Source organism: Callithrix jacchus, chromosome 12 (assembly GCF_049354715.1).
Source record: "Callithrix jacchus isolate 240 chromosome 12, calJac240_pri, whole genome shotgun sequence".
NCBI lineage: Eukaryota > Metazoa > Chordata > Mammalia > Primates > Cebidae > Callithrix > Callithrix jacchus.
In genome coordinates, this window is record NC_133513.1 from 39,105,213 (window position 1) to 39,123,387 (window position 18,175).

Genomic DNA, 18,175 nt, shown 5'->3' on the forward strand with positions numbered 1-18,175 from the left:
ATTCATTTAGGGAATATTAATTGAATGCATACTATATGCCTAGGGCTTCAGGTCCTGGAGCCGCAACAGAGAACAAGACAGTTGTAGACTAAGTCTTTGTGGAGCTTATGGTGTAGTAGGGGGCCGATTTCATCAACCATGCAAAAAAACATGATCATAACTCAAATGTGAGGAAGGAAAAACATAGAGCGCTGGGAGAGTAAGTGATGGGGGCTCTGAACCACCTTGCCTGCCTCTCCATTGGAAATTCCTTTCTCCACGACCACTGGCAAATATGCTTACTAGTTATTAGGAGGTTTCCTTGCTTCTTTCCCACTTTCCTTACCCTCCATGGCCAACCATACACCAGATTCACCTCCTTTGTACCTGTCCTTCCCCCAAACCCATTTCTCTGATTTGGTCATTCTCATCAACTTAAAATTGTTAACACAACCCTATGGCAGTGCTTTGGAGGGTATTTTCCTGGATATTTTCGTAAATTTAAAGTTGTTATTGTCATATATTTGTATGGTTTAGAAATCCAAATCAAAATCCCAGGTCATTTTGCCAGCATGGATTCCCACCCCATAGAGGCAGTTCCTTATAGTCTTTTAGTCATTTCTTTTGGGTATTTACTTTGTTTCCTCCAAATACATGCTTAGGTTACCATTACTGAATTTCTCAGTTTTACCTATATTCTTGTTATAGACAGTGAAATATCAGCTCTTTTATGACTCTGCCCCCCAACACACTTCTACTCTCCCATCTTCCCAATAAAATTATGTTTTAACTCTTTGTTGTTTGATCAAGATACAGTATAATCATGTATACGGAACAATATACATAAGTATAATTAAGCAAGTTTTCACAGCTGGGTCATGTAGTATACTATGATTAGATTTCCTTTCTTATTGAATTTTTTGTTTTTCCTAGAACTGAAAATATATAATTTTTTTCTACTTCCTTAGCTTTCCATGTACGTATTTCTTTTATTTACTTATTTTTTGAGACAGAGTTTTGCTCTTTCACCCAGGATGGAGTGAAGTGGTGTGATCTTGGCTCACTGCAACCTCTGTTGAAGTGATTCTCCTGCCTCAGCCTCCTGAGTAGCTAGGATTACATGCATGCACCACCATGCCTGGCTATTTTTTGTACTTTTAGTAGAGATCAGGTTTTGCCATGTTGGCCAGGTTGGTCTTGAACTCCTAATCTCAGGTGATCCACCTGCCTTGGCCCCCCAAAGTGCTAGGATTACAGTCATGAGCTACCGCACCTGGCCCCATATATCTATTTCAAATTGATTCCTAGAGACGCAGTGAGAATTTCACTCATCCTCTCACTTCTTGCTCCTTTATGGACCGATGGCTCTCTAGGTCTGCTCAACAACTGTTGATTTGTGATCTCATTTTACTATCATCCTGGGGGATTCCTCTATCTTTTTCTTGTGTTAAATCTTCTGATTTTTAGGAGCATATGATTTCCTCTTTATGTTTTATTTTCTCTTTAGAAGTCTACATTCTCTAGTAGCTTTATGAGAAATGGTGCCTAATAAGTAAAATGTTTGAGACTATCTCTGTCTAAAAATGTCTTTCATCTATCTTCAAACTTGATGATAGTTTAGCTCAGTATGAAATGTGTGTTGAAGGTCACTTTCTCTCACAATTTAAAGGCATTGCTCTATTATATTCCACCTTTCAATGATGCTGTTCAGAAATTAATTACATCTTTATTATGGATCTTTGTATTTGATTTTTTTTAATCCTCTCATAGATTTTAGAATCTTCTCTTCCTCTTTAGTGAAGTAACATATCCTTTGCTATGAGTATTTTCCATCTATTAAGCAACATACTTAATGAACTCTCTCAATATGGACACTCATGTGCTTTAGTTCTGGATAAATTTCTTGAATTATTTTGTTGAGGACCCCCCTCCACCATTTTCTCTTTCTAAACAACTGTTATTTGGAATATTGTTCTCTTGGGCGAAGTCTCTTTTCTCTCTTATATTTCATCTCTTTGTTGTGTTGGTATTTTGGGGATATTGTCTCAGATTTTCTTCTAATTCTTCCACTGAATTTTTTTCTACCATATTTTCCTCCAGAGTTATTTTTATTTCTTGAAAAATGTTTTTTGTTTCCCATCATATATAGATGTAATAACTCTTTTTATTTTTCAAAAAATCTCAGTGGTCACTTTAAAAATGTTCAGTTGTTTCCTGTAGTTTTTCCATTTCAAGTTTTGTTTGTCTGTTTTCTGAGACAGAGTCTTGCTCTGTTGCTCAGTATGTAGTGCAGTGGTGTGATCTCAGCTCACTGCAAACTCCAACTCCCGGGTTCAAGTGATTCTCTTGCCTTAGCCCATTTCAAGTTTTTAAAACATATATTTTTTTAATTAGCAAAAAATGTTTGTTTGTGTTGGTTTTACTCTTTTATGTCTCCTCAATGTCTGGGGATCTATTTGTATTTAAGAATAAAGCACTGAAAATATGACTAGAAGATCTATGTGCGAGAAAGTATTTGTTAACCTGTGGGTTTCACTGTCCTTACAGTAGCTCTCCTTCAGTATAGGAATGGTTCTTAACTAGCATCTCTGCCTCTTGGCAAACCAGCAGGTTTACCCCATCTGCTGACGAGGTTCTTTCACTGTGGGCCCCAACCATCAGTTTCTGTGAGTATTCTCTCTTGGCCTAGTCAATTTTACCACAGATGCAGCTGAGTGGCTGGAGGGCTTAGTAGTAAGTAAGGAGACTTTAATTAACCATTTAATTTCAGTACAGTATCCCCTCCCTTACCTGCACTTAGTGTCCTCAAGTCTAGAATTCTTCTGCTTCTCCAGATAATGAACTTCTAGTCCACCTCTGGGGAGGGGCCTAGTAACCTGGCTGCCTGAGGTGGTAGAGAGGAACCGAGATCTAATTGCTTTTTATATAGATCATCAATTGCTATGGTTTGAATGTTTGGGTCCTGGTCAGACTTCATGTGTTGAAACTTCATGGTGTGATAGTATTAGGAGGTGGGACCTTCAGGAGGTGATTAGGTCATGAATGGGGTTTAAGGCCCTTATACAAGAGGCTGCACACAGTGTTCAGCCCTCAGCCTTTCTATCTTCCACTATGTGAGGACACCGCACTTGTCCCCTCAGGAGGATGCAGCAATGTGGCACCATCTTGGAAGCACAAGGTAGGCTTCGCCAGACACTGAACCTGCTGGTACCTTGATCTTGGATGTCCAACCTCCACAACTGTAAGAAATAAGTTTCTGTTGTTCATCAATTACCCAGTCTCCCAAGCTTCTCTCACTACTTGCTGAGTCAGTTGCCACGTGTTCTACCTTCCGGCTCTAAAACGTTGCTGCCACTCCTTTCCTGTTCTCTTGCTCTAGTGTATTTATGGCTTTCAAAAATCTCTTGCTGTTGTTTCTGGAGAGTTTCAGAGAGAATGACAGCAACTCTGTGTGCAGTCCACCATGCAGGAAGAGTTTTTCCACCAAGAGGAGGCGTTTACATCTTCCCCTTCATCTGCCCCTGTCCTACTCCAATCCAAACACCCGCTCTCCCTCAGTATTAGAAACGTTGTCAACCAGCAACTCTGCCCCGTGGCAAACATTCCTAACCCCAATTCCAATCAGTCCTTCTTTTTCCCAGTCACTGTAACACACTTGGTAACAGGGAAATCCAACATCTCCCCTCCTCCACTGTCCTTTGCAAGCTATGCACTACTTTTCCTCGAATGGGTCTTATTCTCTTAAGGCTCTCTGCCTTTGCACCTGGTGCCCTTCTTGAGCCAACTCTCCCTTCTGTGTCTGCCTGACAAGCCTCTCTTCATCCTTTGTGTCTCACATGAAGCACCACTTCCCCTGGGAATTCTTCCTGGCTTTCCCAAGCAGAGGAAACAGCTGGTTCCTCTATGTCCCCTGCTACTTTCTGAAGGCTCTTTCCACATGGGATTGGTATTCAAGTTGAAGGGCCTCTTCTCTCAACTACATGACAACTTCCCTAAGGACAGGGCTATGGACTTCATGTTTTGTTTCCAAGCACCCAGCACCTTGTCTGGCATAAAGCGTGAAGGTCAAAACAGCAACAATAAACAAAACAAAAACACCCACTGAATACATGAGTGGCCGAGGTGCTACATTTTCCCCAAATAGAACAAACGCTTAAGTATTTAGATGAATTTGGGACCTAGCAACTAAATTAGAGGAAAGTCTACGTTGGCTAGTTCTAAAATCCAGAAATGCATTGTTTTTGTTTTCAGGTATCTAGAGTGAAATTTGCTCGCTCCTTTTCATAGAGTACATGATCCTTCAAAGACTGTGTTAGAATGACTTGCAACGAAGGTATTGATAACAGCCCAAGTCGTTGCTTCTTCTCTACTGTTTTGCTACTGCAAGCAATAGCTTTGCAGTGCCAGAAAAGAAATTATTTCTCTAAACTAGGGACGCATTTTCCTTGCAATTTTGATTTCCCCATTAATTTTCAGGAAAGACTTTTTATTCACAGGTAGTATGAATAAATATACAGAAAATAAGAGGCAAAAGCAGCCCTCACTGGGAACAGACACTCGCTTGCCTGCAACTGAGCAAGGCGTGTGAGCCTCCACTGCTTGCTAGGCTTGAGCCTCTTCCTCTCACAGTTGATTCCTCTTGTATGAACTGCAAGATGCTATACATGTAAGGTGCTATTATTATCAATATAGTTGTTTCAAAGGGTTTGAAAAGTGGTAACTCATTGTGTTCTTATAAAATCCATGTCAAAAGCAGGAATGCTGTGTTACTTAGGTTCTAAAACTAAGAAACAAGAGGCTGGGGGTTGAAGCAGCCTTGCCAAGTCCCTGGGTCATAGGTGGCTGGGTCCTCACATGTGGTCTCATGCCATGGCATCCATTCTGCCAGGTCCCAGGCACAGCTCTAGTGTGGGGTTGTGAGGTGGTGTGACGTCACTCACCATGACTGTGTACGCAGTCTGGGCACGGATGGCATCCTTCAGGAGCAGAAGCTTCTCAGAAGCCTGTCAACAGAGCACAGGCAGCACGGGGTTCAAAAGGCTGCTTGGAGCCAAAGCGTCTGGTGCTCAGAGGGCCGAGGTGAGGGCAGCTCACAGCGGCCTCACTGGTCTCCGGTGGCCATGGGGTGGGGCGAGACTTACCAGCACAGCAGCCTTGTGGTCAGTCATGGCTCTCACAAAAGCCAGTGCCTCCGGAGTGGCTGATCTGATGTTGTCCACCCGTCCCTCCTGGAATCGCCGGATGGATGCGCTCTCGTAGGTGGGCACCAGTCTTCGGTGGAGCCTGCGTGGGATGAAGGATGAATGGCACGTGGTAATTTATTCTTGGGGAATCATAAACTCGGAAAGAAAAATTGCCTCAGCAGGCTTTATTTTCACAGCTCTGACTTGACTCGGCAGAATATTTCATTTTAATGTAAATAGAATTCTAGAAGGAATTCCCAGAGACGACGCTGGGGAGCCTCCCACGTGGAGAGCCACGTTTGCTTGATTACACAGGGGATGCGCACTGACATAAAATAAGGAAGTTATGGGCAGCGCTTCAAAAAAAATTTCAACCTGGTGGGAAACCTACAGTTTTCTGTGAGACCTGATGAGTGTTTGATGAATAACACAGAATGGAATAATTGTGTAATTAATCATTCCCACCCATGAGGGAATCCTGTTTTATTTAAACTGATTCAAGCATGACCTCCAGAGGGAAGCAGGGAGGGGCCTTAGTGGTGGTGAGCGTAAATTGCTGCCCAGGCCCTCCCTTCAAGGGACGGCCAAGCTTCTGACAGACCCATGGACACCATGGCTGTGCCTCTCCTCCCTGATGTCCATGACCCAAGCAGCAGTGGCCGCTTCCCCACCAACAGGATGCCTCTTTCTTTATGCATGGGAACTGGGCCAGCGTCCCTGGGCTTGCAGCCCTGGAGGGCACGCCCCCTTTCTCACCAGTCAGTAAGTGTTGGGAGTGGGGGAGGGAAAAAGACACAGAGCTCTGAGAGAAGTAGTGACAGCCCAGTGTCACCCCGCAAGTCATGGCTCCACATCTCAGCCCTTCAGGGCATGTCTCTCCCTCACTGGCTGCGCTCCTGGAGGTTTGGGAAGGCTGTGTCCAATTCTGCAGGGTGTGTGACACTGTCTTGCTTGGTGAGCACAGGAATGACCTCCTGTACACTCTGACAAATTTCCCCAAGACTCCAGCAAGGAGCTCCTGTCCCGTTTCTATGGTCCCTGGAGGCAAACGCCATCACTGGCCAGTCACTGACCAAGCCCAATTCAGGCAGCCTCTAGGTTTCTGCTGAATCTAGGGGCAGATAAAAACAACTGTGATTATTGCAGCTTAGAGCCTGAGGAATGCTGCTCATGGGAAGCAGATCCTCTTTGGCTATTTGATGAATCCAGGAGCCTCTGGCTGTGTCCATTCCTGGCCTTGTCCAGTGACAGCACAGCCCACAGGAAGGTGGAGGAGGGGTGCTGTGCAGGCTGCACTGGCCCCTCAGCTCTGGATCTGAAACCTGGAAGCGACAGGTCCTGAGCAGCTGGTCTCAGTGAGGTCCCTAGTCGAGGCTCCAGCAGGATGCTGACCTCATAGCCTATCTTGGTCCCATGCCCTCTGAGTATCAGAAGACACTGACCACTGTTCCAAATGCCAGATAAGTCCTGCAGCATCTCAGTGCTGGTGAGGTTTCTGCCTTTTGACGGCTCAGTGGCAAGCCCAGTCCTCGTGTGGAATGATATCAGCCTTCCCCAAGGTGTCCGGACAGGACAGACAAAGCAGCTGCATTCACTTCCTTGAGAATTACAGGGGACACTGGACTGCTGCGTCCACACCGGCGCTGCCTGCTTATCAGTGAAAATGCCTTGCCCTGGCTTTACTGCAGGGTCACGTTATGCCCTTCATGGAAGGTGCAAACTGAAAGCAGGTCTGAGGGCAGAGCTTTACCATTTATTGCCAAAAGCTTTTGAGCTGCTGCTTCTGGAGCCCTGGAACTGTCAGGACCTGGCCACATCTCCAGGAAGATTGATTTCCCATTTTGGTTTCTTCACCTCCTATAAAGGCTAATTGACCTCTCCCTCTGCCTTCATTCCTGATTTCCCTCCTTTTTACTTTTTCCCTGACACACAGTGACCTGGGCCACCACTAGAGAGCTTTTTGTAAATCCCAGGCCTGGCCAGACCACTTCTGGCTAAGCCTCCCATCTGTGATTCAGTCTCTGGCACCTACTCTGTGCCAGGTTTGGTGTGGGTGCTAGGGACTCAGAGAGTGTCAGGATTGCGGAGACAGGCTAAAAAACAAAGCCAGTAAACCTACCAATAATGCAATTCACATGAGTAACAATTACCTTGAAAGAAAAAGAAAACGCAATGTGGTATGATAGAAAACAGGTGGCAAGGAGGCCAGAGGTGGCTGCGTCAGATAAGGGGATAGGGAAAGGCTCTGAGGGATGGAACCTGGGCTGGAAAGGGCTGGTGTGTGTGGAGGATGGTGAGAGATGGGTGACAGAGGCACAGCCAGGGCAAAGGTCAGGAGGCAGGAGAGAGCTGGTGTGAAGGCACTGGGAAGTTTCATGTGGAAAGTGATCTAGTCTGATTTGCATATTTCAAAGTTCACTCTTCATGAAGACAGGATTATTAGAGATAATACTGGAAGCAGTGACCTTAGGATGTGCTGCGGTTGGCCAAGCATGAGCTGATGGCAGCCTGGGAGGGGCCGATGGCAGTGGGGGTGCAGGGCAGGTGAGAGACATTTGGAGGAGAACTGACATGGCAGTGTGCGGGGATACGGGAAAGGGTTGAATCAACGATGAGTCCACAGTCTTTGTCTTGATCAGCTAGGGGGCTGCTGGTTCTACTTCCTTAGCAAGATTGGGAAGACTGGGGAGGAACAGGTTGCAGCAACAGGGTTCGGGTGAGGTGGGGAAAGTTGGGATGGAGAGCAGCCCCTCCGCCCGCCTCCATGATCCTCATCCCTACCTGGCTCTTCTCAGCTCTACACTCCAGCCCTCTGGAGCTCCATGCCCCAGTGCCATCACCCAGGCAGTTCCCTGATGGCACTTCCTTCTCATTCTGAGGTTGGATTTAACCCACCTCGGTCTGCACCTCCTTCATGCAGCCTCGGTCACTGTCCAGTCCTCCACGCCCCAGTGGGCTGTCCCTCCCCCAGGATGCTTCTAGACCCTAAATCCTACAGCATCGTGTCTATCAGCCCTCCCAGGTACAGACTCATTCCACCTCCACTCACCTGTAGAAGGCCAGCTGGAGGGCCACCTGGATGAAGGCATCAGGACTGCATTTCTGCTTCTTAATGAATGTTTTCCCATAGTTGTCAAACTTATAGACAATGAAGTCAAGGTTCTTTACTATTCTGAGGAATAAAAAGAAAAGATGCTTGTATTGCATACACCATAGGGTTTCCCCGGGCTTCTTGAGGCGGCTCTGTGTCCTAGTGCTCTGGAAGGTGAGGACTCAGTCCCTGCCCTCCAGGAGTGCACTGAGGTGTCAGAGACACGCCTTGACCTATGAAAATGTCAGAAGGCATGCTGGGCCAGGACTACTATGACCAAAGGTGAGCTCAGCTGGGCGAGGTGGTGGCCCTGCTCTGGAGAGTGGGTGGAGAGATGGTCCTGGCTGTGGCAGTGAGACAGGACCTCCCAGGGTGATATGCCTGGGACTTTGTCATTCACTGTCAGAGCAACAGGAGTCTGCACTGAGACTCTTGAGCACTTGTTGGCCCCCATATTGACCAATCTCCTCCTCCATCAGGAGTCTGGGGTTCTGGCTGACTGCCCACTGGAGCAGTGTCTGGAAGGTTCATGCATCTGCCCACCAGCCGTGTGTGGGTACAGAGAATGAGTGGGCACCCTGAGCGCGCACCCACTCCTTCCCTCTGGACATCATGCTTCCTGCCTGCCTCTTCTTGAAGTATTTCTCCTGCTCACAGCAGCTCAGCTCTTGGTGGGGTCAGGTGCTGAGGACACTGGGGGACTCAGAGGTGACCCAGTTCCCACAAGTAGTCGCCCCTTAGATCCACCTGTTAACAGACTCCTGGGACAGACTGAGCTCACTGTCACCACGGCCACCTGGAAACCTCTTCCCCAAGCTGTGCCCACTTGGGCCCCTATCCCCTTGTATGGGCCCCTCAGGCCCCTCATGGAGGAGCCTCCTGCTTCCCTATCCATGGGCCTCTCCTGGCTCTCTCAGCCTCAGGAGGGAGGAGCTGGGAACCTGGAGAAGCCTCTGGGAACATGGAGTCTGCTCAGGTTTCTGAAAGGGAGTGGACTTCTTCGGTCCCCAAGGACTCACCAGCCCACCAGCTCACTGCCCTGGCCCCTGGCTTACCTCCTGAACAACCCTGCAAAGCTGAGATGTGGACACTGCTTTATAGCACACCTGAACTGTGCCGTGCCCACCAAAGACAGGCGCTCTCCACGGCAGCTCCCAGCAGAAGAGTCCTTCCCACCCTTCAGCTGCCCAGCCTGGCTACACTCTGTCCTGTTCACATGAGCTCTTTCCACAGCCTCCTAGAGGGCATCCCTATATCCCCTGCACAGAACCCTCCAGAGGCTCCTTACCATTGGCAGGGCAGGCTCTAGGCCCTTAACGGAAGACAGTGACATTCGTCACAGTGCAGCCCAACTTCCTTTTTGTGCCCCAGCTCTGGCCATTCTCACTTGCTGGTCTCCAAACCAGCCTGCATCATTATGACTTGTACAGGCTTGAAGAAGCTACCTTTCTGCCTCTTCCCCATCTGCTTGCGCCATGAATGCCTATCCATCCTTCAAGCCCATCTCTGCAAGGCCCTCCCTCACAGTCCCGGCAGAGTTCAGCATCTGTTTCTTTGTGGGTTCAGGTCAGCATGGTTGTTTTTACCTTTGGCACTAATCTTACTGTATCACACATGTTGGCCTGGGAATTTGCTTATTCCACTGAAGTATGGAGTGTGGCTCCCATGGCAGCTAATTGTGTTCTCAGAGTCTTACCACAGGGCTGGCACACATGAGAGTTCTGCACATGTTTGATGAATGAATGAGCAAACCAGTGAATGCATGCATTCGTGCTTGCTCGCTTACTGAATGAAGGAATCAACAGCTACCATGTGGACATGGCTGCCAGGCTGCGGCTCCCACCACCAGCACCAGGCCCTCCTTCGAGGGTCCCGTTAGGGTTAGGACCTGAACCACCCCCGCCGTGGGGAAAAAGGCCCCCTTGTGAAGTTGCTATGTAAATTCAAGCAAATTGAAATAGCTTGAATTCAAATGACCTATTCAAACCAGTTGTTTATTACTCCCCTGAAAGCAGGGGATGATTTCCCAGCCGTGACTCTGCTCAGTCAGGTGAAACTGTGAAAAAATAAATAAATAAATCATAAAAAATAGCTCTGTGTTTGCATTTTATGGAAATGATGGATACTTCAGCAAGGTTATTTCCCCAGAGTTATAACTCTCCTTTAGTTTGACTACATTTCCATGAGGGATAGGGACGAGGTGGAGCCCAAGGGGAGGCAGGGGAGCCAAGGGTCTTTGGAAACTTCCAGGATCCTTGGGAGCTAGTGGACAGGGGCAGAGTGGTCCCTAGGGACACCCCTTGAAGGACACTTTGGTTTGTCCTTACCGTTGAAGTTTTTCCGCAGAGGAGGCTAAGTGGCCTTGAATTTCCGGGGAGCATTTCCACCGCAGCCTCCGGGGGGCAGGGAGCTCGCTGACTGAGTCTGCACGAACCAGCTTCCTGCTGCTCTGTGTCCTGCTGGGCACAGAGGCGACCTCCTGAGGCCCTGTGGCCAGAGAGCTGAGGGAGACATTGCTTCTTTGCCCTCTTCAATCATCTTAGCTGTCAGTGTTTGCAGCCACGGAGTTTCAGGGGGTATGAGCTGTCCCTGAACCACTGTGCAGATAAATAAACTGAGGCTCAGAGAGGCCACCAAAATTATTAAGTGGCAGGGCCGGGGTGCCATCCAGTTCCACCTGACTCCAAAACCCATTATTTCTTTTCATTGTTTTCCTATTAGACTATGTGACACCCTAACACTTACAGAACACTTGGAGAGAAATTTAAGAGAGAAACAAGTTGTGTTGTTTTGTTCTACAAGGGTTGTGACTACTAGGCCTGGTTTGGGTTTCAGTGACCCTAGAGTTTCGTGGAAGAGATTAAAGACTTAGATGCAAGGAGAAGATCCTAGGAGAGAATGGGTAAAATTGGGAATGGAGGAAGGAACGCCGTTTGTTTAAGGCACAGAGGACCCTTGCTCAGAAGCGAAGGAGGGACCCAGACTGGGGATTTGGAAGCAGTGAGGCTCAGAGAACTCCCCCTGTGTTGGGGCAGCTGTGGGCCTGGCCCTGACTCAGGACAAGAAGTAGGTGTTGATGTAGGCTTCCCCTCTCTCACGGCAGACGTTCCTGAGAATTCCTTGCCACGCTTCTCCCTGACTGCCCTAAATCTGCTACCTCCTCTCCATGGCCTGTGAAGCACATGATATCTTATTCAAAGCTGCTTTCAAATTCATCTCTTTTTTTGGCCTAGCATGGCAGCCCAGGACTCCAGACTCACATGTGCTTGAGCAGATGCTCAGTGCACTGCACCAGGACGATGCCGTCGAATGGGGAGTGTTCGCACACCACACCGCAGGTGCCGTCTCGGCCCACCACGAACTGCAAGAGAAAAGAGGGAGTGGCGACCACGGGACAGTCAGCAGTGCGAGGCAGCCCCTTGTCCCCAGGTCAGGCCCCTGGCTTCTCAGGAGCACCTCTCCTCCAAGGACACCAGAGCACATTACTTCCTGAGAACTCTGCACGTGATTTGCAGTGGCCTGAGAATATGAGAATCCATGACAGCTCTGCACTTGCTACCTCTTTCCCATGAAGGCTCTGGGCACTGAAGGTAGAGCCCCAAGTTCCCTGACTGAGCAGTCCAGGGATTTCTGAGGAGCTCATCCCAAGTCTGCATAGCTGCTCTGGGGCATGGACGAGGCCCATCAGCCTTGTTTCCCCTCATAGCATGCATCACAGGCACCATCCCGCAGTGCTTTATGTAACTATTTGTCTGAAGGGCCCTGTTTGTTTTGGCCACCAATGATTTTATTCCCAGGATCTATACCAGTGTGCCCCCCATTGTATGTGCTCAATAAATGTGTGGAATGAGTGGCAATGAAAGGTAACAGTCTGTTTTGGATGGTAAGCAGATTCCTAGGGAGAAATAAAATATCCCTTGATAGGTGTGAAGGAAGGATGAATCAGTAAAGAAGGAATGAAGGAAGGATGAAGAAGTGAAGGAAGGAGATACAGGAGATGCTCCACTGGTTGCCGCTTGGGCTTCTAGTCGGGGACCCACATGTGGCTAGCTCTGCAGCTATGAGAGCTTAAATGAGATGCGTCAACTCTCCGGACTTCAGTTTGCTGTCACTGAAAACAGACCCATCTTGGCTCATGGATTGAGAAGCAGAATGGAGAGGAGGTATATGAAGGATCCATAGGAGCTGTTGAGTTTACTTATGACTTTTTTGGTGACTTTACAAAGACTCTAGCTGACGTGGGAAAGGGATCACACCTAGTGCACAAAAATACTGGGAGAAAATAATAAGGACAAAATTTGGTTCTTTTTTGTTTTTTAAGCATCCTTATTTGTGAGAGCTTTATTTTTAAGTATTGTTAGCTGAAATTATTTGCTTTAAAGTGATTCAGCAGTAAATAAATAATAAGTAATCTGGAGGGACTAAATGAATCAAGACTGACAATGTGTACATGCTATTTTTGAATATGCTTGATAAAAGTCAAAATATCCAGAGCTTTTGCTGCTTTATCAAAGTACTCTTTCCTCTAGGAGTCCTGTGGCTTTTTTTCCATTGGGGAAAGTGGAAAGATGAATAATTAAATGCAGAGATTATTATTTTTTGTCATTGTTGCTACTGTTTTAAGCAGGGAGGAAGTTGATTGTCTCTATTCCAACAGCACACACTCGTTATGACTTGTTTACCTATGGAATAAGTTTATTTTCATAATTTTATACTTAAATGTTACAACAAACTTGTTCAGGAAATATTTTAAACATATAACAAAATTTAGGATTTTTAAATTTAGAAATTTTTAAGTTTTAGATTCATCATGTTTCTTTTTTTTGTTTGTTTTTTCCATTTTTTTAAAACTGTAATTCAAATGAAGCAGGTTGCCTGGTAGCCCGTCACACCCAGGAGATACTCATTCTTCAGCCCTAAGCAAACAAGGCAAGCAAACTCCAGGAGTTTTACTGAAGTTCTTCCAGGGCACCATACCACTCCACATGTCCCAAGCTGCCTCTCCCCTGGTCTCCTCCCAGTCGCTCCCCTGGTATGCCAGAGGCCTGGATCTTTGCTCGAATTCTGCAAAGAAACTCACTTCCCACAGAGCTTCTCCCCAAACTCACCCCTTGCAGACCCTCCCCTTCTGCCCCCAGCATTCCTTGCTTTGCTGTCCTGAGACCAGCTTTCCATCCTTTTGTATTCAGGTCCATGGAGCCCTGCTGGCTTCTCTGGCTCACCTGATAATCTGTCCTGATGATGAAAAGAGCCTGGAGATCAGCATAGACTCACCCTGAGAGGCGCTGAGGGCTGTGCCAACCCTCATGTTGTTACTTATCCATCCCTGTCACTAAAGGAAGGAAGGAAGGTAGGAAGGAAGGAAGGAAGGAAGGGAGGGAGGGAGGGAGGGAGGGAGGGAGGGAGGGAGGGAAGTGGTGTCTTTTAAAAACTGCTACCAAGGCTGAGTTCCAGATTCTGTGCATGTATTACATTGGTTCACCCCCACAGCTGCTCCGTGAAAGATGATAAGCCATTAGCACAACTGTGGAGGCTAAAACGGCTGGCCCAGCAGCCAGAGAACACATCAGAAATAATGGAATCAATATGCAAACCAATAAAAAGGAAAACCTGCAGAATGTAGGGACAGAGAGAAAGGAAAACGCGGTGTTGTCTAGACATGCTTATGAATGTGAGCTTTGTTAACCGAAAGTAGAGAGATGTTTTGCCTGCTGTTTTATACCACATGGCATAAAGTATAAAAGGGTAGCCACTTTAAAATAAACAAGACTACATTCAGGATTGGCATGTTGGGGGAATAAAAGGAGGATGGCAGAACGGGAATGAATGGTTTAACCTTGACTTCATTCCCGTCTGCATGGGTATTTTTCTCTAGGCCAAAGCAAATTTCTTACTTCTAGGCTGATGTCACGCAAATGAACAAATATGAATTATTTTATCTTATGATCTTTCTTCCATGGAGGTTCTGGGCTGCTCTACTTCTCACGGCTTGAGGGAGGTATGTCGACATTGCCAGGCCACAGGGGTGGACATCCAAAAAGCTGACAGCTCTGGGCATCAGATTCTCTCAGAGTGCATTAAGGATTTGTTCAGTGGGGTCCGTTGTACCCTTTTGCTCCTGGCAAACCCCCACCTCACAGGTGTGATGGGTGATGGGAAATGAGCCCTAGGTCTGGCCCAGACCTTCCTGGCACAGGCTGCAGGAAGGTTAGGGAGTTTGAGTTTGGTTCGGCCACTGGCTCCCAAGAAGAGTTCTGGCTTGTCCAGAGATTGACATCAACAGCACATCTCAGACCCCTCCAGCTCCCCTGATCCATCAGACCCAGCCTCTTGGGCAGCAGAGGGCAGTGCGTGCTCCTGCCAGACGCAAGTACATGCGGGCTGGGTGCTGGGCTCTGCAGGCTTGCCTGCTCACTCTCTTGCTGGGGGCAAGGGTGTGCTCTTGCAGGGTCACCTGAATGACTTACCTGCAGGGACTTGTCATACCAGCGGTTGGCGCCGTTCTTGCTGCAGCCTCCGCCGTGAAGGAGCTGGAGTGCCCTGTGGGTGTCACTGAGCTCCACGCCTCCTGGTGCATCCAGGCACACAAGGCAGATGCAGCGTTCGATCATGTCCAGCGAGTCCCGATTGGTGGAGTCTGCAGAGGAGGCAGGCACAGCCCTAGCACCTGTCCCTCTCCAGGCCAGGTTTCCCTCCTTGGAGCCCCGTATGGGGCAGGGCAGTCCTGTCTTGTGGGATCACACTAAGACCCACATCTTGAGCCAGCCCTGATTCCCTAATCCTGCCCCGCTATGAGTGGGCAGTGAAGTCAGCAAGAGTGTCCTGAACCTCTGTCCTACCCCAGGAGCCCAGCTCATTCTCAGGATCCCTGAAGGAGCCCTGCCCTCAGCTGCAGCCAGCTCTCCTCCAGATGTGTGGGCCACTGGTTCTGCATGCCAAGGTGAAGGGGGATGCTTAGACCCTCAGGTCTGTCCACTTCAGTGGAGGGGTCCCTAATCCCCACCCAATAGCACCCTCCACTCAAGCTGTGAGCCACATCTGTGTGTAGGCATGCTTGTTTGCCCTGAACTGTAACTTTCAGACATCTATATTAGTTTTCCAATTTTGAAATTGCCAATTCAAAATTAGGCAATTTCACAAGAAAACCGGAAGGAAGTGTGTTGCTCACCTCCCTGTCCCCAAGCTGTTGATTCAGAGGCAGAGCTGCAGGTGGAAGGGCCAGGCTTCCCTGAACCTGCATCAGGATGAGCTCATAGGAGCCGTTTTGGACTCATGGACCCAAAGGAGTGCCAAGCCTGGCCCACAGCTGGCTTTTGCGTGAGCCTCTACCAATTCCCAGGCTCCTCTGGACCTTGCAGAGGAAGTGGGTTTCAAAAGGGAATCTCCCTCCCTGGTGGCACTGGAGGAGTACAGACAAGGATGCCTTTTCAGGAGTGGGAGTCAGGCACAGAGGACATGACTTCCCCAGGGACACGTGGGTTCCTTCCAGAGAGCACTAGAAGCTGCCCTCCCCAGGAAGCTTCCTCTGCAGGGCACAGGGAGGTTCACCAAGGCCACCTGGCAGGACCTGCTGGGGGCCAGGGCTGCTCTTGCTGCGTGTTCTCATTTCTTCCAAACGGGTCTATTGTGCTGACGATGTTCTCTCCACCTCTCAGTACTGGCTGTGGGAGTGCACAGCCTGGCTCTTGGTTTAAAGTTCAGGAAAAGTTAAAAAGTCCACCCAAACCAAAGTTTAATATTTTGGTTTAAAATTCTAAGGAGTGACTTCAAGACCCAGTGGTGAGGGCTGTGTATCACCAGGAGAGCCTGACCTTGGAGCTGGATGCTGGGACAGGATGAGGCACCCAGGGCAGGGGTGAGAGTGCTCTATGTGGGTGGATGGGGGGCATGGCATTTGCAGGTAAAGGTGCATTACATGGTAGAGACTGCTAGTTGCACACTACAGTTTCTTCCCTTGCTCATAGAATCCATGGCTTTTAGCTTGGTCCATGGACAACCAACTAAAGGTGTACTTCCCAATCTCCCTTACAGTTAGGGGTAACCAGGTGTCAAAATTCTGCCAGCAAGATCTCAAAAAGCTGTATGACAGCTTCCGGGAAACCTCCTCAAAGATAACTAGCATGTGCTCTTTGGCCTGCTTCCCACCTTCCTCCATCCTGCTGCCTGGATCGTGGATATGACGGCGGGAGCTCTCCCCTGTGTTTTGCCTTCCTCGGGGAAGTGGGCAGCTCCGGTTCCCAGGGTGCAGTCAGTCTTTAAGACCATCTCCTAGGTCTTCTCAAAGCCTGCTGGGTACACAGATGCTAACTGCACTGGTCTTCGCTCTGCCCAGGTGAATTCTCCAGATTCACAAGGGGTTTCCACAGATGCCCTTGACTGAAAGGAGTCTCCAGTCTCCATGCATACCCTTTTTTGCAAATTCTCCAATCCCCGTGCATCCCTTTTCTCTCACTTTCTGCAAATTCTGGGGAAGGAGATGTCTCCCACAGCAAGCCATCCACCCTGGGAAGCCAGAGTAGCCTTGGGATGTCCTCTTTTCCCTCTTGTCGAGGATGAGGCTTTGGGACCCCGGTGCTTTCAGAAACCCTCCTGGTCCCTACAAGGCCAGGATGCCTCCTTGCTCTCTGCATGGCCTCTTGGGCTTCCCTGCCTCAGTCTGATCAGCATCAAGGATCTGGCCATGCTCTGAGAATATAAGCATAAGTGAGAGCCAGCTCAGGCTCTGGGGAAACTCCCCTTCCTGTAAGCTCCTTCAGCACGGTGCAGTCACCACATCACCCTCGCAGAACCTGAAATGGCTCCTACTGCCCACAAGGGAGAATCCCAATTTCTAAACATGGCACCGTGGGTTCCTTGGCTCACACCTCTGCTGCCCCACCTCCTTTCCTCCCCAGATCCCTGCATGGACCTCACAGACAACCTCATGTCCCTCCCTGATTCTGTGCACATCCCATCTCCTTGTAATCGTGCAGCCTGTGCCTAGGACAAGACCTTTCTCCTACTCTGCCTATAAAAGCCCTCCTTGAGCTCCCTCATCCTCTGGTGGTGCCAGCCCTGCCCTTGAGGTCACCTGACGCCCAGAGTGTGAGGCCTCCACAGTTTGCGCAGTGCAGATGTGGAACCTGCACACTGCCACGCCAGCCTCACATAGCACCTGAGCGCAGAGGTGGCCTCCCAAACCCTGCCCACCACCCCCTGCTGCACAGCACATGATCCCACTGCCATTCCCACACCACCATGCTTTGGACAGTCAGCACTTTCAGCCCCTGGACGCCTGGTCTGGTCCTCTCCCCTGTATCAGCACTCACTGAGGGTGCGGCCTGGGCCCCCTGCACAAGGCAAGCACAGTCCATGGTGGGTAATGGACTTCATTCTGCTTCCTTTGGTCTGGCCCCAGAAGGGCTGGGATCTGTGGATCCAGTTGAGAGAGGGGGCCTGGAGGTGCCCAGCTGGCTAATGGGAAAGGGAGAGGCCATGTCCTTCTGAAGGGCAAAAACCAACTACTTTCGAGGCTTTGAGCTTCATGGGTTGGTGGGGCAGTGGGGGTAGGGTGAGGCTGGGACAAGGTAGGGCTCCTTTACCTCTGCAAGGCTCCCTGCTCTGCCCTTCTCCCTCCTTAGGAAACCTGCAGATGGCCACGGTGCTCAGCCCTCTACTATGTGCTGTGCTTGGGGTCCCTTCAGGCTGTCCCACGCTAGCCAGTGCCTTCAGAGCATGGGGAGACCTTGGCCAGGTCTGGGTCAGGTTCAGATCAGCAGAGAGGAAGGGAGAGGCATGCCAGGAGGTGTATAATAGTGCAGGGTAGTGGGTGGAGGATGGGAGGGTGGCTTGGATGGTGGGGAACAGACCCCAAGCTTGTAAGCATAGCTTGTGAGTAATTGGCTTGACCTCCAGCTTACGGGTGAGGGCACAGGATTTAGGC

The 18,175-nt window shown here is 49.0% G+C and overlaps 1 protein-coding gene and 1 long non-coding RNA gene across 3 annotated transcripts in view; one reads left to right on the forward strand and one right to left on the reverse strand.

Moving 5' to 3' along the window:
- Positions 1 to 18,175, forward strand: part of LOC118146260 (uncharacterized) — a 50,944-nt gene that overhangs the window by 24,360 nt on the left and 8,409 nt on the right. The window contains exons 2-3 of one of the 2 annotated variants that reach the window (XR_004731869.3): positions 13,443 to 13,603; positions 13,744 to 14,727. This is a non-coding gene — a long non-coding RNA (uncharacterized LOC118146260). Of the gene's footprint in view, positions 1 to 13,442; positions 13,604 to 13,743; positions 14,728 to 18,175 lie in introns of those variants that run through there. The other variant, XR_004731868.3, reaches the window with a different exon arrangement.
- The window catches only part of CHAT (choline O-acetyltransferase), a 55,701-nt gene that overhangs the window by 6,973 nt on the left and 30,553 nt on the right, over positions 1 to 18,175 (reverse strand). The window contains exons 8-13 of the mRNA XM_035267676.3: positions 14,721 to 14,890; positions 11,514 to 11,614; positions 10,581 to 10,709; positions 8,212 to 8,334; positions 5,121 to 5,262; positions 4,920 to 4,982 (exon numbers count right to left, since the gene is read on the reverse strand). Of these exons, the coding sequence (XP_035123567.1) occupies positions 4,920 to 4,982; positions 5,121 to 5,262; positions 8,212 to 8,334; positions 10,581 to 10,709; positions 11,514 to 11,614; positions 14,721 to 14,890 (728 nt within the window). The remainder of the gene's footprint in view (positions 1 to 4,919; positions 4,983 to 5,120; positions 5,263 to 8,211; positions 8,335 to 10,580; positions 10,710 to 11,513; positions 11,615 to 14,720; positions 14,891 to 18,175) is intronic.